Raw genomic sequence first — 25,657 nt, 5'->3', positions numbered from 1 at the left:
ATGTCACATCGAATACTATTATTAGCCAGGCACGCGGAGATATCCGCTCAACAGCGCTGAGCAATTGATCATGAGCGAGCTGGTCCACTCGAGGTCCACTACTGGCCCGAGCTGCCAATTGAAATTATTTATACCTTGTATGATCCTTGTTACACTTCATACCCGCTAATACACACCTTCGCTTTCCGTCGACGCTCTGGCCTCGCCCCTCCATGATTCTCGATGACCTGCTTCGCCAGCCTAGGGAAAGGCGTCGTCTTCTCCTGAGTACCTGTATATTCTTAGCAGTTATTTCTTTCCTCGGTCTGCTTTCTTCTGCTGTCTGGACTTCACAACCGACCACATATCTTTTTCCCGACGATCCCTCGCCTACACCGACACACCCTGCTCTCTCCGAAACCAATTTTGACTCTACTCTGCTTTCATCTAATTTCATAAATGGTTCACCTACCCCTCACTTCCGAGGTAATCGACTCCCTTCACCCTTTGATCATCTACAAATCCCACTTGATAGATAATCTACGACCCAACATGAAATACATAACCTCTTGGATATCGGCAGGGTGGAGTATGTCCGCTATCTATCTGTTCTTTGCAATATCGCGCTAAATAATTTCATTTCAAGCCAACGACGTTATGACCTACGTGAGTGCGCTATTGTAACCTTGACCAGAGGGCTAAAGGTCATCCGTAGATGAATTTGATATACCTGGGCATTATTACAGAACGCATACCTGTGATTCCAATGTTTACTCCTACTCACATTGGTGGTCACGTTCCGCCCATCAACTTTGGAGAAGTTTTCGACATTCCCCGTCTGAGCAAGGCGCTACGCATACCAATCGTCGAATGGCATGAGATAAAAAATTTGAGTGCACACGAACGCGATGAGATTGGTTGTTGGAGTGTGTGGCAAGCTGTCCAGGAGCGAGAGCCGGAACCTCGTAATAGCTTCCTTCTTGACCTCCTCACCCTTGGTCAGTTAGCATCATCAACGCTCCCCGTGGCAGCTGTCTTAAATTTCCAATTCTAGACATATCGTATACCAAAGCCCCGACATGGATCAAACTTCTCCCCCACTTTCAGCACGATCCACATGCCAGCTTTTGGTCTTTAGCATCCCTGGCTTTTCCAGAAATTCGGGCCGACAATTTGCTGCCACCGATGCCGTCGCGCAATGACCATGTAATCCTTCCACCTGATGAACAACTTCTCTGTTACGACTATTTATATTATGTTTGTGCGAACCAGGTTCGTCCAGACCGAGAAAGATAGCTTCTTCAAGCTAACAAAGATCTTCGCTGCTAGCCTTATGAGTTTGACTTTGACTACAGCCCGGCATGGAGATTTGTCGGCCAACACATGCATTGGACTCCGAAGCTAGAACATCTTAGAGATGAGTACGTTAGAAAGGCAATCGGACTCGAAGAAGCTCAAGCGACGCCGCCTGTGCGTGTTTTTGGCCCTCGCGCATTTATTTCTGACAGATTTTTTTAGTGGATCGCCATCCACATCCGTCATGGTGATTTTGCAACTTGGTGCACTGGAATGGCTCTGAGCGACTGCTTTGCACCCATATCTGTGATCGCACGGAGAGTCGAGGAAGTAAAAAAGGAAATCCTCGATCGCAAGGGAATCTCTGTTCAGCATGTCGTCATGACAAGTGACGAGAAGAATGCTACCTGGTGGGAGGAGGTCACTTCCCAAGGCTGGTATAAAATCGATCACTCGAATACAGCTGAACTTCATGGTGGATGGTGAGCAATCCGAAGTTCATTCCTGGGGGGCTGTAATTTTGATTTTTCCCAAGGTTTCCCGTGCTCATCGACGCTGCAATTCAATCAGGTGGGCTTGGGTTTGTTGGGACGGATCGGTCAACAATGTCAATTCTGGCACGACGACGGACCCAGTCATGGCAGGATGGTCCTTACAGAATCGTCAGATGGGGAAAGCTTGGCGCAGATGACCATTGAACTTTCGCTCCCGCTATCGGTACTGAGGTGGAATGGACCTATGTCGATACATTATTGTAAAAGCATGGACGAAGAACTCATCGTTATTTTTATTCACCTTTCCTCGTACTTACTTGCATTAATATCTGTCCGTTCCTTCCACTTGGAGTCCTTGACAGTTCAGCCAAGGCAGACAGTCTAAGTAGAGCTAAGTTACCAAACAAAGTACATGCGGTTAGCTCAAGGTTAACTTGGGTCGGGATTTGGTCGGGATCGCAAGCACAACTTTCGATATTGACATTGAATATATATGATACTCTGGAGGTGGACGCTCAGAGTACATCGGGAGGGAATTCGCCCTTTCCTTTCGCGCCGACCTTGCCAAGAAATCTTTTTGAATCTGTGGAAAATCCAAAAGCGAAGTGGGGGATGTGATCACCCCCTAGCCAACAACTTTCACGCTTTGCAAGGCAAGGCATATCACAACAATGATTCAGCCTCCAAATTTTACGTGTGCGTCATGTATTAGGTTTAAAAGGTTTGTGAGGATGTGAGGAAGGCCTGTGTGTGAGTCGAATGTAAGGGCGGAAATAGACGTTATGTTGAGGCACACAACTCCTTCATACCTCCGGCGATCTACATGATGCAAAGGTTTCAAAGTGACCAACAACATCAATTCCACGTTTCTTTCAACATCGTCATTGCAACTTGCATTGGGGCTTGACAAGAAGGCAGTCAACCCCTAGCGAAAGGCCAAGATTTTAGTTTCGTCATTTTTAGGAAGGGGCTCTAACTCTTACGTGTTCGTTTGTGTTTCCTGTCATCTCACGCGATGATGCTGACAACTGACCGGCAGATGTTGTAAGATGAGATGGTGGGGTAATAAGAATGTGGGTCAGAAACTTGTGCCTAGAGGCTTCGCGTGGTTGCACTCTCGAGGCACAAATGTATAATGTAATCCTCGTCTGAGGGCGGTCGAGCGAGGTGTAGATAAGCCCTAAAAATCTCTCGATCCGTTTCATAAACCCTGATCCAAAGGTATATCGCTGCGCAATTCGACTAGGTTTTTGAGCATTTCGTTTGTAGGCATGGGAATTTGATATATATTGCCCAGCTTCAACAAGTATCCGTTGATATACTTGATTTCTGTCGCTCGTCCACGTAGGATATCGTCCAGCATAGAGGATTTGTTCTTTTTTGTGAGCTTTGCGACGCGTAAGACCTCCCATTTTAGACGGGCTTGGGTCAAGGATAGAGGAAAACGGGGAACCATCACATTTTCTACATTTATCCCCTGTATTGAAAGTCCCTGCAACCACTCCTTGGTCTCTGACGAGACTTGGGCCTCATAAGCATCGGAAGCCTCGCGGCAGACATTGTCTAAAATGAGATCAGATGATGGACTTGAAAATATATCACCATTACGACAACCGATAATGGCCGTCAATGGATTTATGACTGCATTGACAGCAAGTTTTCTACGCAGCGCTAACTGCAGTTGAGACATGGGTTGCCAAGAAACATCAAGCAGCTTCAAAAGGAGTAGAGCGGCAACGGTGGCCCGTAGGCTCTCGTAACGTGTAAATTCTGGGTGACCAGGCGATGTTATATCTGAGAGGCGGGGTTGGGGAGAGCGCGCTGGAGAGGATTCCTCGAAGCCTTTCTCAAAGTTCTTCCCGCCGGGATCCGGAACAATAGCAAATTCTATGGAACCCAGACCCGTGTGCACGACGTGATTTGGCTTTCTCAAAAATGCGCCATGTGTGTTGGAAGTTAGGATAAAATGCGGACGGTGTTCTGGATTGCGGAATATTTCGCTAATGAGCTCTTCATAGATACCCATGCCGTTCTGTAGCAGAACAATTGTTGAGTTCGCTGATAGCCTCGGCAGAAGCTGTCGAATCGCGGGCAAGGTCTGATGCGCCTTCGTCGTGATGAAAAGAGAGTGTATTTGATCTGAATCTGCCCCCAAGTCTTGATTCCTGACAACGTCATTTGGCTCCCCTTCTGCAATTGAGGGGTTTATAGAAGCCTCCAATTTGAACCCACTCGCGTTGGTGACAATAGCATTCCGGTCAACATGCAGGATACCACCTCGCGCGGTGGCATCTTGGGCTTGGGTAATATTTTTGTAGATGAGAGAGACAGAGTGCGAAGGTGGGAGGCTGCGGCGCAAGTGATATGATAATAGAGAGCCAATGGGTCCTAAACCAAGGACATGAAACTGCATGATCGAAACGTCGCCGTGATGCTGGCGCAGCAAAAAGATTAGCACAAACGTCGTGACTCCTTGTGACACTTCGGACACGCTAGGGATGCGCTTGGACGCGCTTGATGTATGCCGATTCTCGCTCTTGTTTCGCTTAGCGCGTATTTATTTGCCTTAATCCAAAAGTATGTATTGCTGTCAACAAGTGGCCAAATGACTCGATGCTATGCGCAGCGTCAGTGCGCAGCGCGGAGTTTCAAATTTGGCTATATAGCGCGCTAATTGACAATGACTACCGTACAGTGCCCCACGCCCACGTCGAATTCTATCCCAAGGTTACCAATGCCTCAAACACAATTCAAGCTTTCCAAGTTAGACGGCCATACCCGTCGTATTGTATTTCCAGACCTTCCAACCTGGGAGGCTCTTGCGTCCAGGTTGGAGCACCTTTATGCTATCCCACTCGACAAAATTGGAGTTTCTTACATCGACAATGACAACGACGAAATCACTCTGAGCTCAAACAATGAGCTACAGGACTTCTATCGACTGTCTCATCGTTCTAATGAAGTCATCAAATTTGCTGTTCTCGATTTAAGGTCTTCTCGGGATGGGCAGAAGTCTGAAGCCCCACCAAATCGAAACACCTTTGGCCACGAATCTTTTGACCTTGACGATGACTGGCAGCGCCTCCCTACCATTCACGGCATCTCGGACTTGTTTCTGGGGAGGACTCTAGGCGTTGAGAGTCCTCATGCCTTCGTCGAAGTCATCGACAGTGACGCTAACAGTGTGTCACCGAGTGTCGATAATACATCAGACAATCAAACAGATGATGAATACTCTGCTGTTCAACCAACCTGCGAGATTCCAAAGTCTGATAAGGGCAAGGCAAAGGATGTGTCAAGCCCCAACGGAACAGTGGCTGCTGCTGCAGCCTCCACTGTTTCCATGATTGCGGAGGAATCACCGTTCAAGCATCCCATCCATGTCTACGACCTCCACTCTCAAAATCCAGCGTCATCCAGTTCACCACCACAAAATACAAACAATAACATTACCGCTGAAAGTACCCCGAAAGCTAATGCACAAGATCTAAATTCTCGTGAGCCTCAGGAGAGCTCCAGGGTGGACCTGCCTGCTTTGCCGGAGGTCATTGAGGATCCTCCTCTTCCAACCACTGGTGACGCAGTCAATACGTCTCCGTCCCTTTCACATGACATTGCCGCTCTCCTTACATCGTTGACCACTGTCGTTTCAGCTCACCCAGAACTGTCGGAAGGTCTTCGCAATATCATTCGCAACGCTACAAGTGGCGTATACTGGCAGGTTCATGGCGAGGCACTATCACAGGCCGTGACTGACATTGCACAATCTGTGGAACTGTCCTCAAACGAGGTGCGCCGTAACGTCGAATCAGAGGCAGAACGACGGATTTCCGAGGTGCTCGGAAGGATGTTGAGATCACTCTCAGAAGGGCAGGCAAATCCTACCCCTGACCTTCCTGCTAATCCAGTAACTGATGACTCAAGACACGGAGCTCAGCTATCGGCATCATCAGCATGGTATGGACCTCCCCGTGCAAATTTTGCCCGTCACCGTATGCGAGGTCACCCACCGATTCCGGGTATTTCAAATACACGTCCAGGCTGGGGGTTTTGGGGTGGCCCCCCTCCAGTCCGTGCCCACACTTATCACGCCCACGGACCTTCGTTCCGTCACGGTTCTCCTCACAGCACCGCTGTACGCAATGACTATCGTCATCACGATTCTCAGGATCATCAAATCCCCGTTCCACCAGGCCCTCCCCCTCCTCTGGGCTCACCTTCCCAGATATCCCCTGTGCTACCTCCTTCGCCAGCACCCAACCCCCTTCCCAAGGTAACCCCTCCTGCGCCTACCTCAACGTCCCCCGTGGAACAGCCACCTATCAGTGGCCCTGCCGCTGCTGAGGAATTGCGCCCTCCTAGGCCTCTTCCACGACCGAACAACTTCCCACATGCTGGTAACTCACCTCACGATGTTGGTTTGGCTCCTTACGACTTCCCTCCCTTCTATTACAATTCTTCTGGTGGGGCGTACCCTCCTCACTTACCACCCCCTCGGGGTTTCAGCACAAGCCACCCATTACCACCACCACCGCCGCCGCCGCCGCCACATTCCCCTTGGGGATTTAGGGCGTACAACCCCAGGCCGCCATCGGGGTCGTCTGAACCTTCTAAGCCGTCGCCTCAAGAGTTGCGCGCTCAGGTTGAGGCAGCTAAGCTCCTTTATAAAGCCGAGAAGGAGCGATACCGCCAGGAGAAGGAGGAACGCAAGAAGGACAGGGACCGCAACATTGCCAACAGCGAAAATGCGTAAGCGAATTTTTTAATTAATCACTCTCCCGTTTTGACACCTCCTTGTAAAGTGCCATACAGCATACTACAGAACCGCAACCAGTGCCCTCCACATCATCTCCTCTAGGTGATAATTCTGCACCCGAGGTTCCTGTACAAATTATCAGCAATGCCAGGGGCCCTTACCCTCAGTTGGAAATGTTTAGTGTTCCGCGTCGACACAACACTCATCTTGGTCACGGTTCATCTCACAAACGGGGCGAAAAGACCTCTGAAGACTTGACCGCCCGCGCGTTGAGCCGAATCACCAAGCGGTTGGCAGATGTAAGTTTGTTGTTCAATGAGAATTCTTTGTCACTGAAGTCGTTGAGCGCAGATGGGCTTTACGCAGTCATCATATCCGCTATTACCATCGCAGATCAAGGCGCAGATGCCTGCCAACGGCCTTATCTCCAAGGATGAGGAAGATAATTTGGTCACCACACTGCTGGAAGAGCTTCTTGCCATGTCGCCCAAGCCCGCCTTCGCGTCTGGATCAAAGGAGAAGGATATTCCTGGTGCATGGCACTGAGTGGTCGTATTGCTTGAGAACTTATGTAAGAATATGAATGTCGTTTGTACATGTACAGTAGAACTATGGTTATGATTGTGATGTTTGTGAAGGGACAAGGGCTCAAGAAGCTCACGTGGCTGTGAGCCTCATGTCGATGACTTAACGGTGACCTTGGCAAAACCCGACGTTCCTATGTTCTTTGGCAGGCTACCCACCTTTGCGCTCCTCACAAGCTAGTGGTTCAACTTTCTATGGAGCTAGATTCTGTACGCAATCGGTACTCTGAGTCTGCAATTCTTCCTGCAATTTGGTCGACCCTCTCGTGCAAATCGATCTGCAGAGCCAGCGCAGAGCTCTCATGAGATGTTTCCCGGATTTTAGGCTGGAAAAATTCCTGAGTATCGGCCCGATAAATTGCGTTGGGCGTAAGCGCTCATTCGTCGAATCCTTCCTTTGTTGGGCCCATCCCTGGACTCCCGGTGGCAGCACCTTCACCGTAATGACCTCGGAAGCATCCGTCACGCTCTTTGCTTCAAAAAGGGACGCGTATTGATCCTTAAATCATCAATATGATGGCGAGGACAAGGCAAGCACCTGGCCACCTGTTTGTTTCCACTCACCAAAGGGAGGCCAAAGGCTTAAAAGAGGTGGACCTAACGAGAAGATCAGCCCATATCTCCCTTGCCACTCATTCACATCTCCACTTCTACAAACTTTGGATTCAAGCATTAATATCGGCAGGCCACTGAGTGGCTCAGGCGTTGTTACATCATTGTGGGTGTTTCTTTGGCTCTGTGGGCGCTGGATTTATTTATGTAAACAACACGCTTTGACAGTAGCATCGATTGAGAACAAGTCCTCAGAACAAAGGCCTACGACAAGTATTTCAACCACCAACCAATCCTTAATTTCTTTTTTATATCCCTGTTTTCCTCACCTCTCGACTCTCCCTCCAACCCGCTGCGTTATCCCAAGGTATAATCCATTCCCCAGTTCTGCGTTGATCACCACTTTAATCTATGTGCCCTTTGTCGTTTTAGAGCCACCCGCATCACCATCATGCGCACAAATTCAACAAATAATATTCCAAACGTTCCCAACAATACATCTCCACCTGCTGAATCATTTCTTGACGCAATGGATCGCCTGAATCGAGCGTATCCACCCAATACGGTTCGCCAGGGTCGTCAGAATTTCAGCCAAGTCTCTCCCTCTACTTCTACCACATCCAATTCTCAAAGTAGGCCTGTCGCGAGCGGTTCAGGAACCGCCATGACCCGGGCTGCTCCACGATCGTTACAATCGACTATGCCTTCACAGCCCCTCCCCAATCAACCCTTGAACCATCTCCAAGCCTTTCGATCTAACTATAGACCTGGCCCAGCTGTTTTTAAGCCTGGCGAAGTCCCAAAAATAACTATGCAAGATTTTCATCAATACGCCATGCTCGCGAAAACGGTTATGGGTCAAATTATCAAGGACTGGAATCCCCATCCACTCTCACCTCAGGAGCTCTTGGAATGTCGTGCTTCGACCATATCTCGTATTCAGAAAATTCGTCGCTTGGAAGCTAGGCAGGCTCAAATTTTGCCTGTCCGAGAACGTATCACCGAAGACACCTTGTGGATGACCCGTTTAGAATACGGATATCACTTCCCTCGCATATTTCGTATCAACGATCTACCCACAGAGATTATCGCCAATATTTTCCACTATGTCGTGTGGTCATGCAGGGAGCCTAAAGATGGAATTCTTGCTCGCGCAACAGTCATTGGGATCTGCCGCCACTGGCGCACTGTTGCTCTGGGAGATCCTACAATCTGGAATGCGATATGGTTCAGAGATCGCCCTCACTACGAACGATCGTGGACGTGGTTTGATCGAGCGGGAACTGCTCCCCTGGACATTCGCATTGGCGATACCAAAGAAGAGCCGATGTCTCTCCAAGCGATGGAAGAACTTCTAAATAAACTATTTGCCAAACTTTCTTACATTCGCATTCTCGTTATCGTCGTTCAAGATTGGGACCCTGCTCTCTTGGTGCTTGACAAGCTTCGAAACGTTGCCAGAGATAACACACCTCTGATAATGGAGCGCTTTGAAATGCACCGTGCCGGATCGCCATACGTGCAGATGGGAGATGGCTATGAACCCAGCTTCTATCTCCAGCCGATGGCTCTGTTTGGCGGCGCGGCCATCCCTTCTTTCCAATATTTTTCCGTGAATGGGGTTCACGTTGACTGGATGAAATCCCAACTTGTCAATCTGACAACACTTGATATACGCCGAATTCCGCTCGAGCGTGCCCCGACTCTTTCACAGTTTCGAGGGCTGCTCTCGAACTCTCCTGCATTGCGAAAGCTAATTCTCGATGGAGCGGGTCCGCAATGGCAATTGGAAGAGGCCACTAGATATCCCCCGATCGTCCTTCATAATCTGAGGATTATGGTGCTGGGGGATTTCAGTATGTCATATGGTGTTTACATTTTGTCGCAAATATCGGCACCACATGTCCTTGACGTGACACTTATGAATCTCACCGGAGAAGACTACTCACCGTTTTTCACCGCCTTGCATACCCCAGAGCTCAAACTGTTATGCATCTACAATGTCGAGATCATCCCCTCACCCAAGATAGCGGCGACGATGGTGAAATGGTTGTTGTCCATGCCGTTGCTAACATATCTCCGGATCTCCAATGTTCAAGAAATGCTAATCGACTTTTTCCTCTACGATCCTCAATCCGAATCGAAAGCCTCCGAACCGCCTGCACACGTAATTTCTCCTAAGCTGGCTTTTTTGGAATGGCAAACGATGAATCCGATGATCGTTGCCAGATGGACGGCGGCTCGAAGGAAGATCGGTGCCCCTCTTCAAAAGATGTACGTCCTCCATCCTATGAACAAGAAACTCGACCAGTCGCAGCACGCCGCGCTGAGTGAGGCCATCAACCCAGGCAAAGTCTTACAACTCCCGCCAGGCGCTCGGGCACCAGAAGAAGAGGCACTACGGGCAGGGTTATCCATTTAACCAGTATTTCTGCGTAGTCCACATATATATGTGATAAAATTTAGTAATTTTTACGGAATGCTCATATCAGATGCCTCATAAATTATATCATATTTTAGACATCTGTCAAAAGATATTCCGCACAAGACGTATGGAGTGGTACAACTTGCAAATAGAAAGACGGAGGAATTCACCCTAAAGACTTTTTGCGCTTTTTGCCAGTTGTGACCGTGGATGACGAGACAGGGACAGAGGAGGCAGGTGACGGGGATGTGGAGTTCGACAAAAGCAAGGCAACTTTGCGCGTCCCATTCTTGAACAGAAAAGATTTCGGAAGGGATAGAGGCTGGATATCTTTAACGCGACATTGTGCAATGTCGTTCAGTTGACCGGTAACTGTTGGATGGACAGCTCCCGCGGAACCTGCAACGAATATGGAAGAAGACATATAGAGAACTATACATTACGCACCACAGATAGAATGTCTTCTGAAAAGATCCGTCACAACATCCAGTTTCACTTGATTTAGACACCGTCCAACCGATTCAACGGTTATCGATGCACTCATCGGGTCTTCCATATCTACATCATCTTCCTCCTGTTCTCCAGCTGCAACTTCTTGAGAAAGATTTGCCCGTTGGACTGAAGTTTTCAGGAAAGACTCTAACAGTGGGTCGAAAAGGTGATCAAGAGATGGCATGAGATAGGCAGGATATTCAAAAATCATGTCTGCTTTGTCAACAGATTCTGTATGAACCTCGGAGGAAATTCTTGGTGCTTGGGATGTTCTGGTGAAGGCATCAAGGAATGCAGACTTCCCAAAGACGTCCTGAAAGAGTGTTCGTCCTTGAACAGTAGAAAAACCAATAAGCTCTTTTAAAGTCGTCGTTTCTCCCTTTCGTAATAAACTTTTATCTCCAAATACGACAACACTCCAGTTATATGAGATGCCGACGAAACTGAAGTTAGTAGTAGTGGGAGACGCACAATACCACGTTACATTCCGAAGGCCAAAAGGAACAGTGCAAGTCCTTTGGGGAACGCGGGAAGAAACGTGGAATACGGAGATGGTGGTTCTTTGGCCTTCGTCGTCCAGAGGCGTTTCATGAAAGACGACGAATTTGTCTTCAGTGGGGTGGGAGACGATACGGCACACACCCAAGGGGCTGTCAAAATGCCAGCAAACTACGACAACGGGTCAGTAATGGGTGTCACCAAAATGCCAGATACCTACCAGTTTTCGAGACAAGATCCCAAAGTACGATACTGCTTAACCCGGCGACAGCCAGATACCGACCTGCGTTGCCTATAAAGTCAACCAACTTCGAGTCTTGACACTCTGGAGCGATCAATGTCTGGCAGAGAGTGGCAGTAATGGGATCATAGATAGCGACGTGGGGGCCTAAAGATACAGCGACAAGAGAAGCATCGGGGGACCACGATGCACAGTGAGGCATCGCAGAGCGGAAACTAAAAGAAGCGCGAGCAATCCAAAAGTCTACCGAACGAGCAGGTTAGAGCCGCTTTGACGCTTGCATCAGGCACTAACCTTCTTGGGAGGCCGACCCACTTTTGCGACTCCGCAATACCCAAAATTTTATGCAACCGTCTTCGCCAGTTGAGAGGAGAGTAATCGGTTGTTTCTTGCCTTTATCAGGACTAAAACTGAGGTCGTTTACTTTTTTTTGACCATGCGGCCTGTCTATCCTGGTGTTCAAAAGCCAGCGTCGCGTCTTCTGGTCCCAAATCCAAAATTTCAGAAAGACTTCGGTACCAAAATTTGCATCGCCTTGTCGAGAATCTATCGTCGACATCCATAATCCAGATGATGACACGACCACGCTTTCGACCCGAGAAGGCTCCAATGGTTTCTCATCTCGTCTTGAAACACGGTTTGAAGGCGATACCTCTAACTCCGACGTTGATGTGGAGGAAAGTGGGGAGTATATTTGGATTGAAGATGGATGTGAAGTGGGAAGAATAAGGGTTGACGACGATGAATGCACAGCCAGAGGGACGGAAATCGGCGCTGAGGGCGGATAACATATTGAGGGATCTGATACGAGGGTGAGTGGCCACGTGATAGATTAAAACTTCCAACTGACCAACTCTGATCTGCGAGTAGCTTCTTGTAATCCTCAGACTGCTCGAACTAATGAAAGAGTGTGTAGAGTCTGCAAGTCTGACCAAATATTCTTCGGCGGTCCCTCGATTAGAGACAGATACAGCATTTATTGGCGCTCCCAAACGTGGAATAAATTCCTTTTTTCCGGTGTGCACCTGCCATATCACCAAGACGGCCTCCTCACCGCCGCTTAACAAGTAGGCTCCATTCGGCGTAAAAGTAACGGAAGACACCGCATGAGCATGCCAATGCAACGAGGTGGTCTGTGTCCGCTTCTCTACTCCGCGAGAATTGATAGCCAAGTCGTTGTTGAGACAATACCACAACCTGACCACACCCTTTTCGTCGCCCGTTGCGAAATATTCATCAGAAGGATGGAATGCCAAGCAGGTGAGGCGTTCTGGTGATACGTATTTAGTAAACCCAGAAGCCAAATCTGATGTTCTTGCGACATAGACTTTGTGTCCAGCAGCCGCGACGATCCATGCGCCATTGGGCGAGATAGCAAGTCCAGCAGGAGAACGAATTTTTCCAATGGGCAAAATTTCGGTCGCATTTTCAGTAGGTTTTAGAGAGACGCGCAATATAACGGCGTTGTTATCTGATAATATATTAGAACGTTTTGAACTTAACGACAGCATTCACCATCAAAACCTTTCTTTGTAGGGCGAGACGCTGCAACAAAAATCGTATCCTTAAACTCTTTGTGCGCACAAATATAATGTATTGGCTGCCCAATATCAATAGTTTGAAGAAGAGTGGCATTGATGAAATCCCAAATCATCGCCCTTCCGTCGAGTGAGCCCGTGATCAATTGGAACGCGTTGTGAGGATTGATAATGGCAGATGTCAGCGAATCCGGTGATGTTTCGGTGGTGGAAGGTGGGGAAGAGGTTAAGATAGAGACGACCTGCCCAGTCGCTACGGAATGTATTTTGACCTGAGAGCCCACAAGAGAGAAAAAATAACTGGCAGACCTAAATTAAGAGTGGGACAAGGGAGGATAGACGGAATGATATATACCTTCCATCGTTGGTAAATATTGGGGGAGTTTTGCTGGACGAAGGATCTGACAGAGATGCCCACTCCCATGGGGTGGGCGGGGATGGATCCGTTGGTGGTATGGGCGGTGAGGCATTCTGTTTTCCTTTCGCTTTTTTTAACCTAATATCCCCTGAGTCCCTGGTGGGTCTTTGCTTTGTTTTTGAGGGTAGGGGCTGAGGTTGTGGGTACGGTTCAATGGACGGAGCCATGATAGAGTGCAGCGCAAAAGTTTAGAGACAAGAAAAAGCCAAACAAAAGACAACACCCCCACTACTACAAAAGTCCAACAAAAGTCACAGCTTATACCCAACGAGCACCCGCAAAGAACGACAGGCAGTCTGCAAATCCTCTTCAGACGCAAACTGACGAGCCTCCAACATGCTCTCCCGTATCCGCTCCTCTTCAATCACTTCTGCTTTGGAGAGTGGTTCTCTAGTAGGCAACAGCCAGCCTATGTCAGTCAAAGAGCACCATAATGACAGACGCGCTTGCATATCGCTGTTCATCCCATAAAAAGATCAAAGGAAAAGATAACCTTGCAAAGTTATACTCACGATTGAAACCGTTCCATCAATTTTTCAAACTTCTTCCTACTCTGGAGTTCTTCCAACTCTTCGTCATCGTCCCATCCAAAAGGCACCAACTCCTCCTTCCGATTCCACACCCGATCCATCAGTTCCTCCCACATGGCCTCTTGACATGCTAGAACAGATTGATACGAGCGGTACAGATGCATCGCAAGTGACCGTTCACTCAATGTCATGAGACGGTCTATGGCAAAAAGTGGCTGCGATGACGCGATGTAATCATATCCATCGGACGAGCGGTCCAGCACAAATCGTTCCACATGTGAATTTAGCGGAGCTTTAGGTGGGCTACTTGGGGACGTCTTGCTCACTATTGGGGATAATGAACTCTCCCAGGAAGCAGAGGCAGTACGAGGGCGGTTGCTCAATAGTAATGGGCCATTGGACGACGCCGTCGTCGAGTTTGTCGTCGTCGAGATTGATGAAGAAAATGAAAGCGAAGCTGGCCTCTTGCTGTGCGGAGGAGAGGAAGAGGGAGAATTGCTCCATGAGTGAGTATCAAGTGCATCCAGGCTTGAGATAGCGTATGCAGTTACCAGCTGAGGCGATAAGGGTCGCAAGGGAGGAAGTGGTGGCATGGGGAAATTAAGCACGGGTCCCAGCGTGACTTGTCTAAAGTAGGTGGTAAAATAACTTGGCAAAATAGCTAGAAACAGGTTTTCAGTATATTGTAAGTAGTAGAAACCCAAGTGCTGCTTCACCAGTCGGGGTCATGTTGATAAAGCGATGTTCGAAAACAGATCTGTTGAGAGACTCGAGGAGAGCATGGTCGTGGCTGGGCATAGTATCGTCTGATCTGGGCGGGGAAAAGTACCCATGCTTAGTTCCATCAGGATGGTGAATGGACGATGTTCGACGTGGGCGAGCCCGCAGCGCAGAAGTAAACCACCGAGGCAGTGAGGGAAATAAAACATCTGAATAGCATCAGTAACCTTGGCAAGTACAAGTTTCCAGGAGATTTACGCACCATCCTCAATTATCTCCACCGAGCCTTCAGGTCGCAAAACCCTGTTGACCTCCTGTAGAAACATCAAAATCACCCATGGTTCGTTCCATTCTCACTCACTTCGAAGAGAGTACCCCACTAAGACCATGTCAGTTATTAGGCGTCACAGAAGCAAAAGACTCTAACTCGCCTTATTTTCTGGAACACCCTTGGCAATGGATTGAATATGCACATGGTCGAATTCATCATCCTCAAAGGGCAGCTTGGTTGTCAAGCTAAGAGCAATTAACCGCAAAAACTAAGAGGATTCATGCTTTGGCGCGCACAAGTTGCCATGTTGCCATTGTATTCGCGATGCTAACTCTGGTTCCAGCACCGGTAGTTGAATTTTTACGAGATCAAAGCCGACCTTCGTCGGCGGTCAGTGGCTAGGAGTTGGACATGAAAGAATTAGAACATACAAAATTGCATTGAGGCCACTCCTTCGCTGCTTCAATGACCCATGTACCAGTCTGCGTCCAGTGCATTGGTTAGGAACTTGCCACTGGTCCGATTCAATTGCTGCTTACTCCACATCCAAGGTCCAAGGCGCGCCTTGGTAATTCAGTGAAATTGACAAAGGAAACAGACCCCCGAAGGTAATATGCGAGGCGATTGTCGAGCGATTCTCTACGTTATAGTCAGAATGGTGGGTGGTATAAAGGCAGAAGCAACTCACATTTCCAATACATGGCTATCGTAAGATAGAGGATACGGGGCTTTCTCGTTGTCGTAAGAATGATGGCGATGACCATTCTTTGAGATAAACTGCGACTCTTTTAGCCTGAGATTCCTTTTGCCTTCAGGCAAGGTGGATGCAGCTAAGTTGAGCGACGTAAGCAGAGGAGACGAGGGCTTTGTCATCGGTAGGTCGACTTTGGCCGTCAAGAATTTCCTCTTGTAATGTAGACGTATGCTCACGCAAGAAGGGTGGGATCTAGAGGGCGAATCTAGTCATTGGAAGCTTTGAGTAAAAGCATATGGGGGCTATGTGCCATCTGATCGCGCGCAATCAACGACTGCTCACGTCGAACTGCCAGGGGTAGCCCAAGTATGTAATTAGGTAGTATATAAGTATATAAACTTCCTTCTGTACGCCGAGAAGGTAGAGCATATTGGTATGGTAGCAACCTCCTAACTGAGCAATACGCATGTTTCGACCCGCAACCACTCCCACAAACCAGATTAGTTCGTAGATAAGATGGAGATCGGACTCCGGTCTTCAGTGGTAATTATTCGCAACTTGCAAGTCAACATTCGCAACAAGTCAACACCACTTTCAAAATTCAAGGCAAGTTCTACTTGAGGAGGTAAGTTCAACGAGCATTCCGTTCCCTTCGGAGCAAGTCGTCATCGAAGAACAAGCCATCACGTGGTAACATTGACCTATCCAGTGATCCTCAGCCTGATAATCCTATATCAATATCTTTCCAAGTCATCTCCTAGAATTGGCTCAGATGCCTGCTCGCCGAAAGCCTACGTCGACCAACAAAAAAAAGGCTGAACAGCAGCTCAAACGCGCTATTAAACGTGGTGATGTAGCCCCCGAACCCAAGAAACCAACACCCCATCGCAAACCAAAAGGTTTCAGGCTCGGCCCAACAGGGCAGCCCATTGGTTCAGAAAACGTCACAGTGGAATCCGCCAGACGCTTGCAATCCACCTTCATAAAGCTTCCCGAGAATTATCTGGAAGAAACCAAGAGATTGGCATCAACCGTACCTTTGCAACGCCCAATCATGGCTCAGCAAGCTGTGTTTGCCAGCTACGATCACGGCATGCGAAAGGAGGATCTGACGTGTCCTCGTAGGCCGAAATGGCGCTTTGACATGACAAAGATCGAAGTGGAACATAATGAGGAAGGTGTTTTCAAGAAGTGGGTTGAACAGACAGATCAAACCCTTGCTGAGTGGCAGGTCAAATCGAGTGAAATGCTGAAGGCTACTACCGAGCCCGAAGATTCACGCCCACCATCTTCTGCCGTTCCTGCGTCACCGTCATACTATGAACGTAACATTGAAGTTTGGCGACAATTGTACGTCACTCTGGATTTGTTAAGATCAAGACCTTCATTCATCATCTGCGGTTAGATGGCGTGTCACTGAGATATCACAGATCATACTCGTTCTCCTTGATTCTCGATGCCCGATTTTGCATTACCCTCCATCCCTTGCGGCTTATTTGGAAAGCCGAAAGGCCATCCTCGTCTTAACCAAAGTTGACATAACTGGCCCAACGCGTGTTGAAGCATGGAACAAATACCTTCACGCACAATATCCTCACTTACCTATAGTGTCCGTTGAATCTTACACCGAAAAAGAAATTACCGCTGTGCATCAAGGTCGGGCTCAGTATGAGCCGAGTATTCCTCATCATTTTCGACAGAAACTTATTGACGCCATCAAGAAAGTCCACGCAGAGATGCTTGAGCCCCCAGAGCGAGTGAAGAGTAATCCATCTTGGTTTAAAAAATGGGTCCCTCCGGTCAAGCGAAATGTCGATTGGGATGGCCTTCTGAATGCCACTGGTGCCAAAGTTGGAGCCGTGGTTGGTGGGCCGGCTGTACCGCAGAACAAACTAGACGTCGATGGTAGCTTGCCAGAGATGCCAGAAAATCAAGGGGATGGAATTCAAGAACCAGAAGTTCTTACCATTGGGTTGATTGGTAAGGCGGATAGTCTGTGTTTATGACGGCCTGTGACACCTTCCTCAAGGGCAGCCAAACGTTGGAAAGTCATCCCTCCTGAATGCCTTATTCGGTGCAAGGAGAGTTCGAGCTTCCAAGACACCCGGAAAGGTTAGAATTTTATACATGCAATCGCCATGCTCGATTCTCATTCATAGTAGACGAAACATTTTCAAACACTTTATTGGACCAGTGACGTTCGCCTTGTGGATTGCCCGGGTCTTGTGATGCCAAATTACATCCCAATGGAAATGCAGGTGCTATATTTTTTATGGTCGATATGCCAATTCGCTTACTTGATTTTTAAGGTTCTTGCCGGAATTTTGCCAATATCACGCGTTTCTGCGGTGCCATTGTGCGCATACAATGCGGCCAACTTCCTCCCAATCGAACGGATTTATAAACTGGTTCATCCGACTACAAATGTGCCTCTTGTTAAGGACAAACGGACGTGGAGGGAGGGCATGAAACCTGAAGAACTCCCTGATGTCAATCGGCCGACGTGGACGGCTATAGACATTCTAACAGCTTATGCGGATGCGAAGGGCTGGGTGACTGCCAAGGCTGGAAGACCAGACGTCCATCGTGCTGGAAACGCTCGTACGTGATGAATATATTTCTTAGCATTCTGCTAATAGTTATGTTTTATTATTTTAAGTTCTCCGCGCGTTGGCTGAGGGTAAGATCTCGTGGGCATTTTGGCCTCCAGATACGCCTCAGGAGACATTGAGTTCAGAACTAAACGAGGCAGGACTTGGCATCTGGATTCCCCAAGATAAGCTACTGGACCCCGAGAGCGAACAACTTGAAGAAAGTGAAGAGGAAGCTGAAGATGCATCGGCGAAAGGAGCAAGCAGTGAAGAAGAGATGGATAGTGATGTGGTTGAAGAATTTGATGAAAACAATGCAAAAACTAGCGTCGTTGGCAGGTTCGGAGCCCTTGAGGTTTACGATGAGTCTGAAGATGACGAGATAGAGGATGAGGGGGAGTAAATAGGTCGTTGCGTCCCTTTACCATACCACACCTAGATACCTACCTGACGTCACAAGCTTACATACTCAAACCTCCAAGTTTGCAACGGCGATGTTGAGCTCATGGTTCGGACAAAAGTCCAACGACACGGAACAACGGCGCACAAGTGAACTATCGCGTGCGCCCTCACGTCCATCTGGTTCAACTACCGCAGACCCCCGCTTGTCTCTCGATAAGTCAGGCAGTAGACATTCATTCACCGCATACACAACTCCTCACGACACCATCCTAGCAGACCTTCAAAGGAGAAATCGTAGTCCAGAATCACCATTTGAGACCCACTCCCCTCTAGATGCCAATGTTGAGGAGAAACCACGCTCTCGTGTCGAACTTGGTCTAAGTCCAACATCGAGTGTAAACATTGCCACCCCCAAACCCGCCGCTCAAGCCGTGGACGTCTTATTTGATCCTTTCGAAGGCACCTCTCATGGTGTGCTGCTTCCTCGAGAATCTAATGGACACGAAGAGTCATCTCGCCGTGTCGATTCCGAATGTATCACCGCAGGCGCGGATGAGATAGTATGGTCACACCTCTCTCGTGTGCTGAAATTGCAAAGCCAGATAGCGAACATGCATGTAAAAATGGAAGGCATTAGTCTTGGAAAGCCGGGAGACAGTAAGAAAGGCCAAGGACAACCACCAGGTGGTACGACGGATGTGGAGGATGACAAAAAAATGTACAGTGCGGCGTTGAGGACGAGGCCGAGGGCAATAAGCAATGTATCGACTATCGGGACAGAAGGAGAGCCTGAAGGAGACGAAGAGGGCGTAAGCATGGGCGACGAGGAGGCGGAGAAGAACAGGGCGAGAGAAGAAGAATTCGCTAAACTGGCTGATCAGTTTGAGGGCAAGAAGGACTCAATCAATGAAATAATGAACAAGGTCTGCCTTCGAACTGGCTGTCTTTCCAAACTGATGTTTGACTTTTGCGTTCAGCTTGCCGACCTTTCGAAGGCGCTAACGGAATTCCATACTCTTCAACCGTCAAGTGACCAATTTCCTGGTTCACGAAATAATTCTATAGGTACCACTTCTCCCAATGCAGCGACTGTTGGAGACATTATCGACAAGACTCCACTCAAACAAACGACAGCACCAGAAAACCTTGTATCTCCGTTCGCCAATTCAATGGAGGCATCAACTGCAAACCTACCAGCATCTTTATCACGCGTCGTAACTCCACCGGCGCAACCGCAGGGGCGAGTCGTCCCAACTCTCCTCATCAACTCCCTAGGTCCAAAGGCGCAGGTGATGGATAGTCCCGCATCGACGCTTGGAAGTTTGAAATTGCCGGGAGAGGATTAAGATACTGCGGGGCGCAGCTTGAGCCTTGGAGTTAGGACTACATATATACTACGTATGCAGACATAAATCTGAATAACACGCTGATAACAACCGTACGTCATGACTACACAACAAGTGCTAGGACTGCCTCCCATCACTTTAGAACTCAAGTCCATCACTCCGTACCTCCAACGCGCAGATGAAGTCAAAAACCAGGAACCCATTATCGCATACTGGTGTAAGTTTTCACCCGTCTTGTTTGACAACAAGTCTCTTAACAATCCCTAGGTGCCTACTATGCTGCTCAGGTCGGCATTGGTCTCAAAGCGAAAGATCCCGCATCTAGGGACGTCCTCTTCGCTCTCCTGTCCGTTCTCGAGCATATGAAATCCAACATTGGGCCTAGCGATGCTATCGATATCGAGGTCGCTAGCTCAGCCTACGTTGAGAATTTTGCACTCAAGATCTTCTCAATGGCTGATAACGAGGACCGTTCTGGACATACAAAGAGGACGACTGCTAAGAAGTTTTTGGCCGCAGCAAACTTTCTCGAGGTTCTTAAAATCTTTCCCAAGCCCGACAGTTCGGATACTGTACGTCTCTTTCACTCTTTCACTAGAAAGATATGTTCAACTTACATACTCTAAGAATGGAGAAAAAATTCGTTACGCCAAGTGGAAGGCTGCTGATATTGCAAAGGCTTATCGGGAAGGACGAAAGCCCACGCCAGGTCCTCCTGGCTTTGTAACTGAATCAGAGCAACAACCCGTTTTTCCGTCACCTCCTGAACAACTCTTCAATGATCCTTCTGAGGCTACCTTGATGTCTCCTTCGCCTACCAGGGGTACTCCCCCCCATTCCCCACCCCATGCGAGGCGCACGTCACCGCTGCCTCCTGACATCGATGCATTTGACGTGCGACCTTCCGAACCTTACGATCAACCAATTACACTTCCAGGGCCAATCCACATTGAGGTTGACCTCCCTCATTCCCAAGAAGTTTGGGAAACTGACGGTATGTCTACCGGGCGGGAAAATTGGAGCACATTCGCCACTCCTGGAACGGCTGTTTTCAACGATGTAACCGTTCCTAATCTCGAAGTTCCGCATCAAGAGGATCATGCTCGGGACCGGGAATCACCAATAGACAGTGATTGGCCGACTGGGAAGAATCAACAAGGAGGGGAGTTAAAGTCAAGCAGTGGGAGTGAAAGTAGTTCTGGAAATGGGCCGACAGAGTGGGTCATCAAGGGCTCGGAAGGACAGCACCCAACATCCCCTTACCTGGAAACAAGTCACCTACCCAATGGCAGCCCCCCAAAAGAGGTGCATTTCACGCCTTCGCTTCAAGGGTCGCCAACGACCAACCCTCCCCCGTCTGCCACTGAGCATTACGACCCATCATCGAAATTCACACCTCAAACGCCACCCACTTTCGTATACCCACCCTTCGCTCCAGTGGTCCCCCATCATGCTCCCCACACCTACATACATCCAGTACCCCCTCCACAACGCCAGTCAATTCCTGCTCAAGCCCCACCGGAACTAACTCCAGGCGTCATCGCAAAAGTGCAAAAACACTGTCGTTTTGCGAGTAGCGCGCTAGATTATGAGGATGCTGAGCAGGCAAAGAAAGAGCTAAGAGCCGCACTCGCCATGCTAGGTGGTTGATATGCCCGCACTTTTTATGCATCATGTCGTTTTACCCTGTGAGGGTTTTTTGGCATTTCTCATTACTCTTTTCTCCGCAGTAGCTTGTAACTCCTCATTGTACATGTCTAAATAGTACATCACCAATTGTAATAATAGCTTTCAAACTCGCATCACACATTCACGACCCCTCGGTGGCTCTTGACCTCGCCTCTAGTTCCCGGATTTTGTCTTTGACAGATTGCTTTGCCTCTTTCGATGGGGTGGGCCTCGGGTCTTCCTCCATTGGCTGTGTGTTACTCAGATGGGTACCCGTTTCCAACCGATGGACAAGAGGCCTTGAAGAATACTCCTTATTTGCTGCGCAAGATACGGGAGGAATGGCAAATAAAGAACTGTCAGGAGGCGTAGGCAGCAAGCGAGGCCGTCTTGTTGACAGTGTAACAGGAGGTGTGGTGTCCACTTTTGACGGGGGAATAGCCTCAATGGAACGAGAAAGCCTAACCTTGCATGACTGCAGAATTGACCTTTCAGATGGCACAGAGGAGTAAGAGATGCGAGACGCAGAGTCGGAAAGTTCCCCTTCCACGATTGGTGTGCGTTTCAAAGGTAAAGTGGGCTGATCTTCCTCTCTCAAAAGGAGACCAGATTCTTCACGGAACAACTCTTCTCCTTGAAAGCTTTGTCCTTGCCGTTTTTTCTCTTCCACGCGCAAGGCGAAATTCGATGGGCCTCTAGGGCGTGATGGGCGTGTCCTGCTGGAACTATGGGACATCACGGAGTCAGATCGTTCTTTTACGGGTGGAGTAGAAATTTGGTCTAGGCTCTCTTGTAAGGACGCATAGTACAAGTCGGCGAAGCGGGGAGTGTCCTTGAGATGGTCGCATTCTGCGTCGGTAGTTGCTGAGGTTACTGCGTGTCGCACGACCTCATCCGTGTCATCCTGCAAGGCAAGGTTTCCCAGTTTCTCTGAGTCTGGCTTTTGCGAAAGTACGGGATCAACCGAATAATGCTCGTCGAACGTAGTTTCGAACTCTTGGCGAGTGGTGTGGTTTTCATGCACGTTTTCAACCCCTCGATCAGATTCTAACCGAGAACTGATTCCGGAAGAGATGGAATTTGGATAGTTCAGATTGGACATTTCATCATCAGTTTCAAAAAAGCCTTCATATTGCTGTTCTAGAGGAGTCGGTGATGACGACGAGGTCAGAGGAGGGTCAATGGATAGAAAGTTGATAATGCAGAACGGGAGAGTGACTTGCACATCAGTGGCCAGAAAGGCCCCTGAACTGAGAGACACCCGTAACGTGTATTCCACTTCGAGAAGCTTTCCTTTTACGATAGATAAAGAGTCTGGCTGATAACTTCGGATGTTAGGGCAGAAAAATAGGAGACTGTTGACGCTCACTGGAATTAGAATGGAATGGGAGAAGCTCGACGACTCCCCAGCAGGCACACCAACCCACCAGCCCTTGGCGCTTGCGTGCCCGCTGGTGCTACGATCACACATCATGAGCGTGGATTCGGCCACCTGCTTCACGAAATTTGACGTTTGGCTATCATGCTGTGGCCGCGCCTTATACATTGTTATAGAGCGATGTATGCTGAGGGTAAGGTGTTTCAAGCATTTTTTAGTACCGTTGACAACGTTAATTTTAACGCAACACTGCTGGCCCGCTATCCAATGCAATCGGTGGAGAGCGGCTGTTAGGTTCACCTTTCCGGTACCTCCTAGGAAAAGTCCCGCAGAAGCAGTGACTTGGATGGGGCGTGGCGTTGGCGCTAGAACGATGGTCGGATTTAGGCGGGGCCAAACGCTGCAGTCTCGATAGAAGTGAGATATTGATTTTGCGCCAGACACGGAATCCTTGACTCTTAGAGAGCTTAATTCTTTGTGTTAGTAAAACAATGTAGCCAGTCAAAATGGAATGTTACGAACACCATGACGATGTATTGTACCGCCACTCCAACTTGGGCATGTAGAATGCCCTTCGGAACTCCGTTGTTTGCTGACAGAGGGAGATGTAGGGCAAACGGCAAAACATAGATCCCTTCCTTAGCGCTTGAAAAGCCCTCGTCATCTGGAGATGAGTCGTACACCGCGTCAAGATGAGCCCCAGTAGACGAAAAAGAGTCAGAGCATTGATAAAAGATAAATCGCTCGTTTTCCTGTAAAATGCACTCAAAGCCCAGCACTCGAAGTTTACCGCCTGAGACCATGATAGAGTGCTCGTTTTCTTCTCGTTTTCTGATGTGAAGGTGGATGTGACCGCGAAGATAGCCACCTTGGACGCATGTATCACTCTCCAGAATAATATCAAGTTCAACGCGTGAGCGAGGCTTGGCCTTTTCAAGAGCCATTCGTAGCTTGGGAGATGACTCGTCTTCAGATGTAGACAGCAACACAAACCCAGATTTGACTCGAGAATTGGCATTTCCCAGAATTGACTTCAGCTGAGCCGAGTTCTGAGTAACGGTTCCGTGCCGAGACAGTGGCTCTGGTGACCTCGTAGTATCATCCGGTGTACAATCTTCGTAGAATCGCGAACCTCCGTTAGATGGATCTAGCATAGGTGGTGGCAGGTCAGGGGGCGTGGCTGGTGAGCGGCAAAGTTCTCTTGAAGAAGTCAATGAGGCAATATCTTCTGATTCTGAGGTGTGGGTCGGAGGCACCAGACCAGTTCCTGGTCCCATGGCGTAGTCTGTATCCGCACAGGACATTAAAATCTTGCAAAGTTGAATGTGCCAACAACTTGAAGTTGACGGTTATGTATAGGTGATGGTTTGGTCAACATCAGTATCACAACCACTATAAACGACGACGTATGTCGGACAAAGCTGCTCGAACTCACTCTCATATTTCTAACCGTGCCAAGGCTAGCGGAAAGGTAGATAGGAAAGTCGCTTTCAAAAGTGTACTAGACAATCCATACCGCATTGAATGGTGACTATCTCTTTTCTGCACCAGTGATTTATTGTTGACTTTCTTCCTTCCGAAGGCCTTCCGTGCCTATTAATTTGCAAAATGCTGTTTTAGCGCATATTGTATCTCTTCTCGAGGGGGTCGCGGAATACCAGCGTAACCGCTGTCTCGTCGGTCGGAAACGCAAAAGAACTGTGTTGCAAAATGATAATTCCAGGAGACAGACTAAAGGACCAGTTGAAGGTGCAGGGGGCGTTTTCACAGGGTCCGAAGAAAGTACGACCCTCGACGATACTCTGGCTAGTGTGGGACCTCATACAGGGGAGTCAGACTCGGCAGAGCTCTCAGAAAATACTTTTGGACCTTCCCCGCCTCTTGTCTTGGGACATATTGTCTACGGGATCAACGCGGTCACTAAGAGGCTTGAGATACAGTCACGGAACGCTCGCAGATCGTTAGTCTTCTCATCCGACGAGTCGATTATGATGAAAGAACCGATACTGCCCCTGAAGTACCTATTCGTCTGTCGTGCCGATGTCGATCCACCCTTGCTCGTAGATCATCTGCCTCACCTGGTTGCAGCTTGCAATTCTGGAGGAGCCCGAAACACGTTAAAGATTGTGCCACTTCCAAAGGGGGCAGAATTGGCTTTAGCACAAAAACTGGGAATTCGACGAGTAACGACTTTGGGTGTTAATGTGAGTTTGCATCATTATTTCCTGTGGTTTTTTAAAACGTCCTCCGTTAGAATTCTTTTCCGGATTTATCATTGACGGCTTTGCTGGAACCTGTCACTGCTTTGACGGTTCCTTGGCTAGCTCACTCCGAACCTACTCAATCTCTTCTCCCCGCTCATATTAAACAAGTCCGAACCTCAGCACCAAAGGACATGAAAGCCATAAAAGATGCCAGAGCACGCGAGAAAGCAGCCGCCAAGCAACGCAGACTGTCAAAACGACAGGAAGCGCATCAGAAATAGTAATACTACTGAGTTACGAGTACAATCCAAATGTTGTCCAAATGTCATTTTCTATATTTTGGTTCGTCACAGGTGTGACACGCCGCCGTTGTAACATTGCCTCAAGCTTGCCCAATGTTTATTGCCATCGTCGGAACCCGTTGTTCGGGAAAATCGAGCATTGAGGAGTATTTTATCTCTGTCAAGCACTTTACTCCGGTCCGAATCATTCATTCAGAACTTGGAGATGAATCTGAATCGTTCGAGGTACCGTTGTGTGACTTGAGTGTTGTCTTCATCGGCTGACATCCACCTAGCAC

General features: G+C 48.5%; 11 protein-coding genes across 11 annotated transcripts; 7 read left to right on the top strand and 4 right to left on the bottom strand.

The window, feature by feature from the left end:
• Window positions 1-212: 212 nt before the first annotated feature.
• On the top strand, window positions 213-1,973 carry LACBIDRAFT_291694 (uncharacterized protein; the record flags this gene model as incomplete). The annotated part of the gene is made up of 8 exons (XM_001873983.1): window positions 213-465; window positions 515-568; window positions 626-645; window positions 695-977; window positions 1,034-1,251; window positions 1,309-1,449; window positions 1,498-1,757; window positions 1,811-1,973. 8 exons carry the CDS (start codon window positions 213-215, stop codon window positions 1,971-1,973), a joined length of 1,392 nt encoding a protein of 463 aa, XP_001874018.1.
• Window positions 1,974-2,970: 997 nt separating this feature from the next.
• LACBIDRAFT_228716 (uncharacterized protein) lies at window positions 2,971-4,182 on the bottom strand (the record flags this gene model as incomplete). Its single annotated transcript, XM_001873363.1, has 1 exon — window positions 2,971-4,182. One exon carries the CDS (start codon window positions 4,180-4,182, stop codon window positions 2,971-2,973), a length of 1,212 nt encoding a protein of 403 aa, XP_001873398.1.
• Window positions 4,183-4,503: 321 nt separating this feature from the next.
• Window positions 4,504-7,151, top strand: LACBIDRAFT_291693 (uncharacterized protein; the record flags this gene model as incomplete). The annotated part of the gene is made up of 4 exons (XM_001873982.1): window positions 4,504-4,951; window positions 4,994-6,518; window positions 6,572-6,824; window positions 6,919-7,151. The coding sequence occupies 4 exons, from the start codon at window positions 4,504-4,506 to the stop codon at window positions 7,069-7,071; spliced, it is 2,379 nt and encodes a 792-aa protein (XP_001874017.1). The 3' UTR covers window positions 7,072-7,151.
• Window positions 7,152-7,911: 760 nt separating this feature from the next.
• LACBIDRAFT_291692 (uncharacterized protein) lies at window positions 7,912-10,160 on the top strand. Its single transcript, XM_001873981.1, has 2 exons — window positions 7,912-8,028; window positions 8,094-10,160. Exon 2 carries the CDS (start codon window positions 8,113-8,115, stop codon window positions 10,081-10,083), a length of 1,971 nt encoding a protein of 656 aa, XP_001874016.1. The 5' UTR covers window positions 7,912-8,028; window positions 8,094-8,112; the 3' UTR covers window positions 10,084-10,160.
• Window positions 10,161-10,252: 92 nt separating this feature from the next.
• Window positions 10,253-13,440, bottom strand: LACBIDRAFT_301133 (uncharacterized protein; the record flags this gene model as incomplete). Its single annotated transcript, XM_001873362.1, has 7 exons — window positions 10,253-10,485; window positions 10,534-11,247; window positions 11,297-11,560; window positions 11,612-12,118; window positions 12,168-12,788; window positions 12,842-13,164; window positions 13,211-13,440. The coding sequence occupies 7 exons, from the start codon at window positions 13,438-13,440 to the stop codon at window positions 10,253-10,255; spliced, it is 2,892 nt and encodes a 963-aa protein (XP_001873397.1).
• Window positions 13,441-13,524: 84 nt separating this feature from the next.
• Window positions 13,525-15,667, bottom strand: LACBIDRAFT_301132 (uncharacterized protein; the record flags this gene model as incomplete). Its single annotated transcript, XM_001873361.1, has 10 exons — window positions 13,525-13,729; window positions 13,786-14,464; window positions 14,520-14,732; window positions 14,786-14,837; window positions 14,885-14,902; window positions 14,955-15,039; window positions 15,091-15,173; window positions 15,226-15,276; window positions 15,334-15,433; window positions 15,483-15,667. 10 exons carry the CDS (start codon window positions 15,665-15,667, stop codon window positions 13,525-13,527), a joined length of 1,671 nt encoding a protein of 556 aa, XP_001873396.1.
• A 593-nt stretch (window positions 15,668-16,260) lies between these two features.
• LACBIDRAFT_228582 (uncharacterized protein) lies at window positions 16,261-18,482 on the top strand (the record flags this gene model as incomplete). The annotated part of the gene is made up of 6 exons (XM_001873980.1): window positions 16,261-16,838; window positions 16,894-17,468; window positions 17,518-17,600; window positions 17,651-17,746; window positions 17,798-18,089; window positions 18,148-18,482. 6 exons carry the CDS (start codon window positions 16,261-16,263, stop codon window positions 18,480-18,482), a joined length of 1,959 nt encoding a protein of 652 aa, XP_001874015.1.
• Window positions 18,483-18,573: 91 nt separating this feature from the next.
• On the top strand, window positions 18,574-19,827 carry LACBIDRAFT_301130 (uncharacterized protein; the record flags this gene model as incomplete). Its single annotated transcript, XM_001873979.1, has 2 exons — window positions 18,574-19,404; window positions 19,459-19,827. 2 exons carry the CDS (start codon window positions 18,574-18,576, stop codon window positions 19,825-19,827), a joined length of 1,200 nt encoding a protein of 399 aa, XP_001874014.1.
• A 99-nt stretch (window positions 19,828-19,926) lies between these two features.
• Window positions 19,927-21,477, top strand: LACBIDRAFT_301129 (uncharacterized protein; the record flags this gene model as incomplete). Its single annotated transcript, XM_001873978.1, has 3 exons — window positions 19,927-20,044; window positions 20,095-20,399; window positions 20,455-21,477. The coding sequence occupies 3 exons, from the start codon at window positions 19,927-19,929 to the stop codon at window positions 21,475-21,477; spliced, it is 1,446 nt and encodes a 481-aa protein (XP_001874013.1).
• Window positions 21,478-21,854: 377 nt separating this feature from the next.
• Window positions 21,855-24,177, bottom strand: LACBIDRAFT_320829 (uncharacterized protein; the record flags this gene model as incomplete). The annotated part of the gene is made up of 3 exons (XM_001873360.1): window positions 21,855-21,918; window positions 21,984-23,339; window positions 23,396-24,177. The coding sequence occupies 3 exons, from the start codon at window positions 24,175-24,177 to the stop codon at window positions 21,855-21,857; spliced, it is 2,202 nt and encodes a 733-aa protein (XP_001873395.1).
• Window positions 24,178-24,281: 104 nt separating this feature from the next.
• LACBIDRAFT_301127 (uncharacterized protein) lies at window positions 24,282-25,358 on the top strand (the record flags this gene model as incomplete). Its single annotated transcript, XM_001873977.1, has 3 exons — window positions 24,282-24,400; window positions 24,456-25,077; window positions 25,128-25,358. 3 exons carry the CDS (start codon window positions 24,282-24,284, stop codon window positions 25,356-25,358), a joined length of 972 nt encoding a protein of 323 aa, XP_001874012.1.
• Between the last annotated feature and the right edge of the window lie 299 nt (window positions 25,359-25,657).

Source organism: Laccaria bicolor, genomic scaffold (assembly GCF_000143565.1).
Source record: "Laccaria bicolor S238N-H82 LACBIscaffold_1 genomic scaffold, whole genome shotgun sequence".
NCBI lineage: Eukaryota > Fungi > Basidiomycota > Agaricomycetes > Agaricales > Hydnangiaceae > Laccaria > Laccaria bicolor.
The sequence above is the reverse complement of the archived record's forward strand: the minus strand, read 5'-3'. Positions and strand labels throughout refer to the sequence as shown.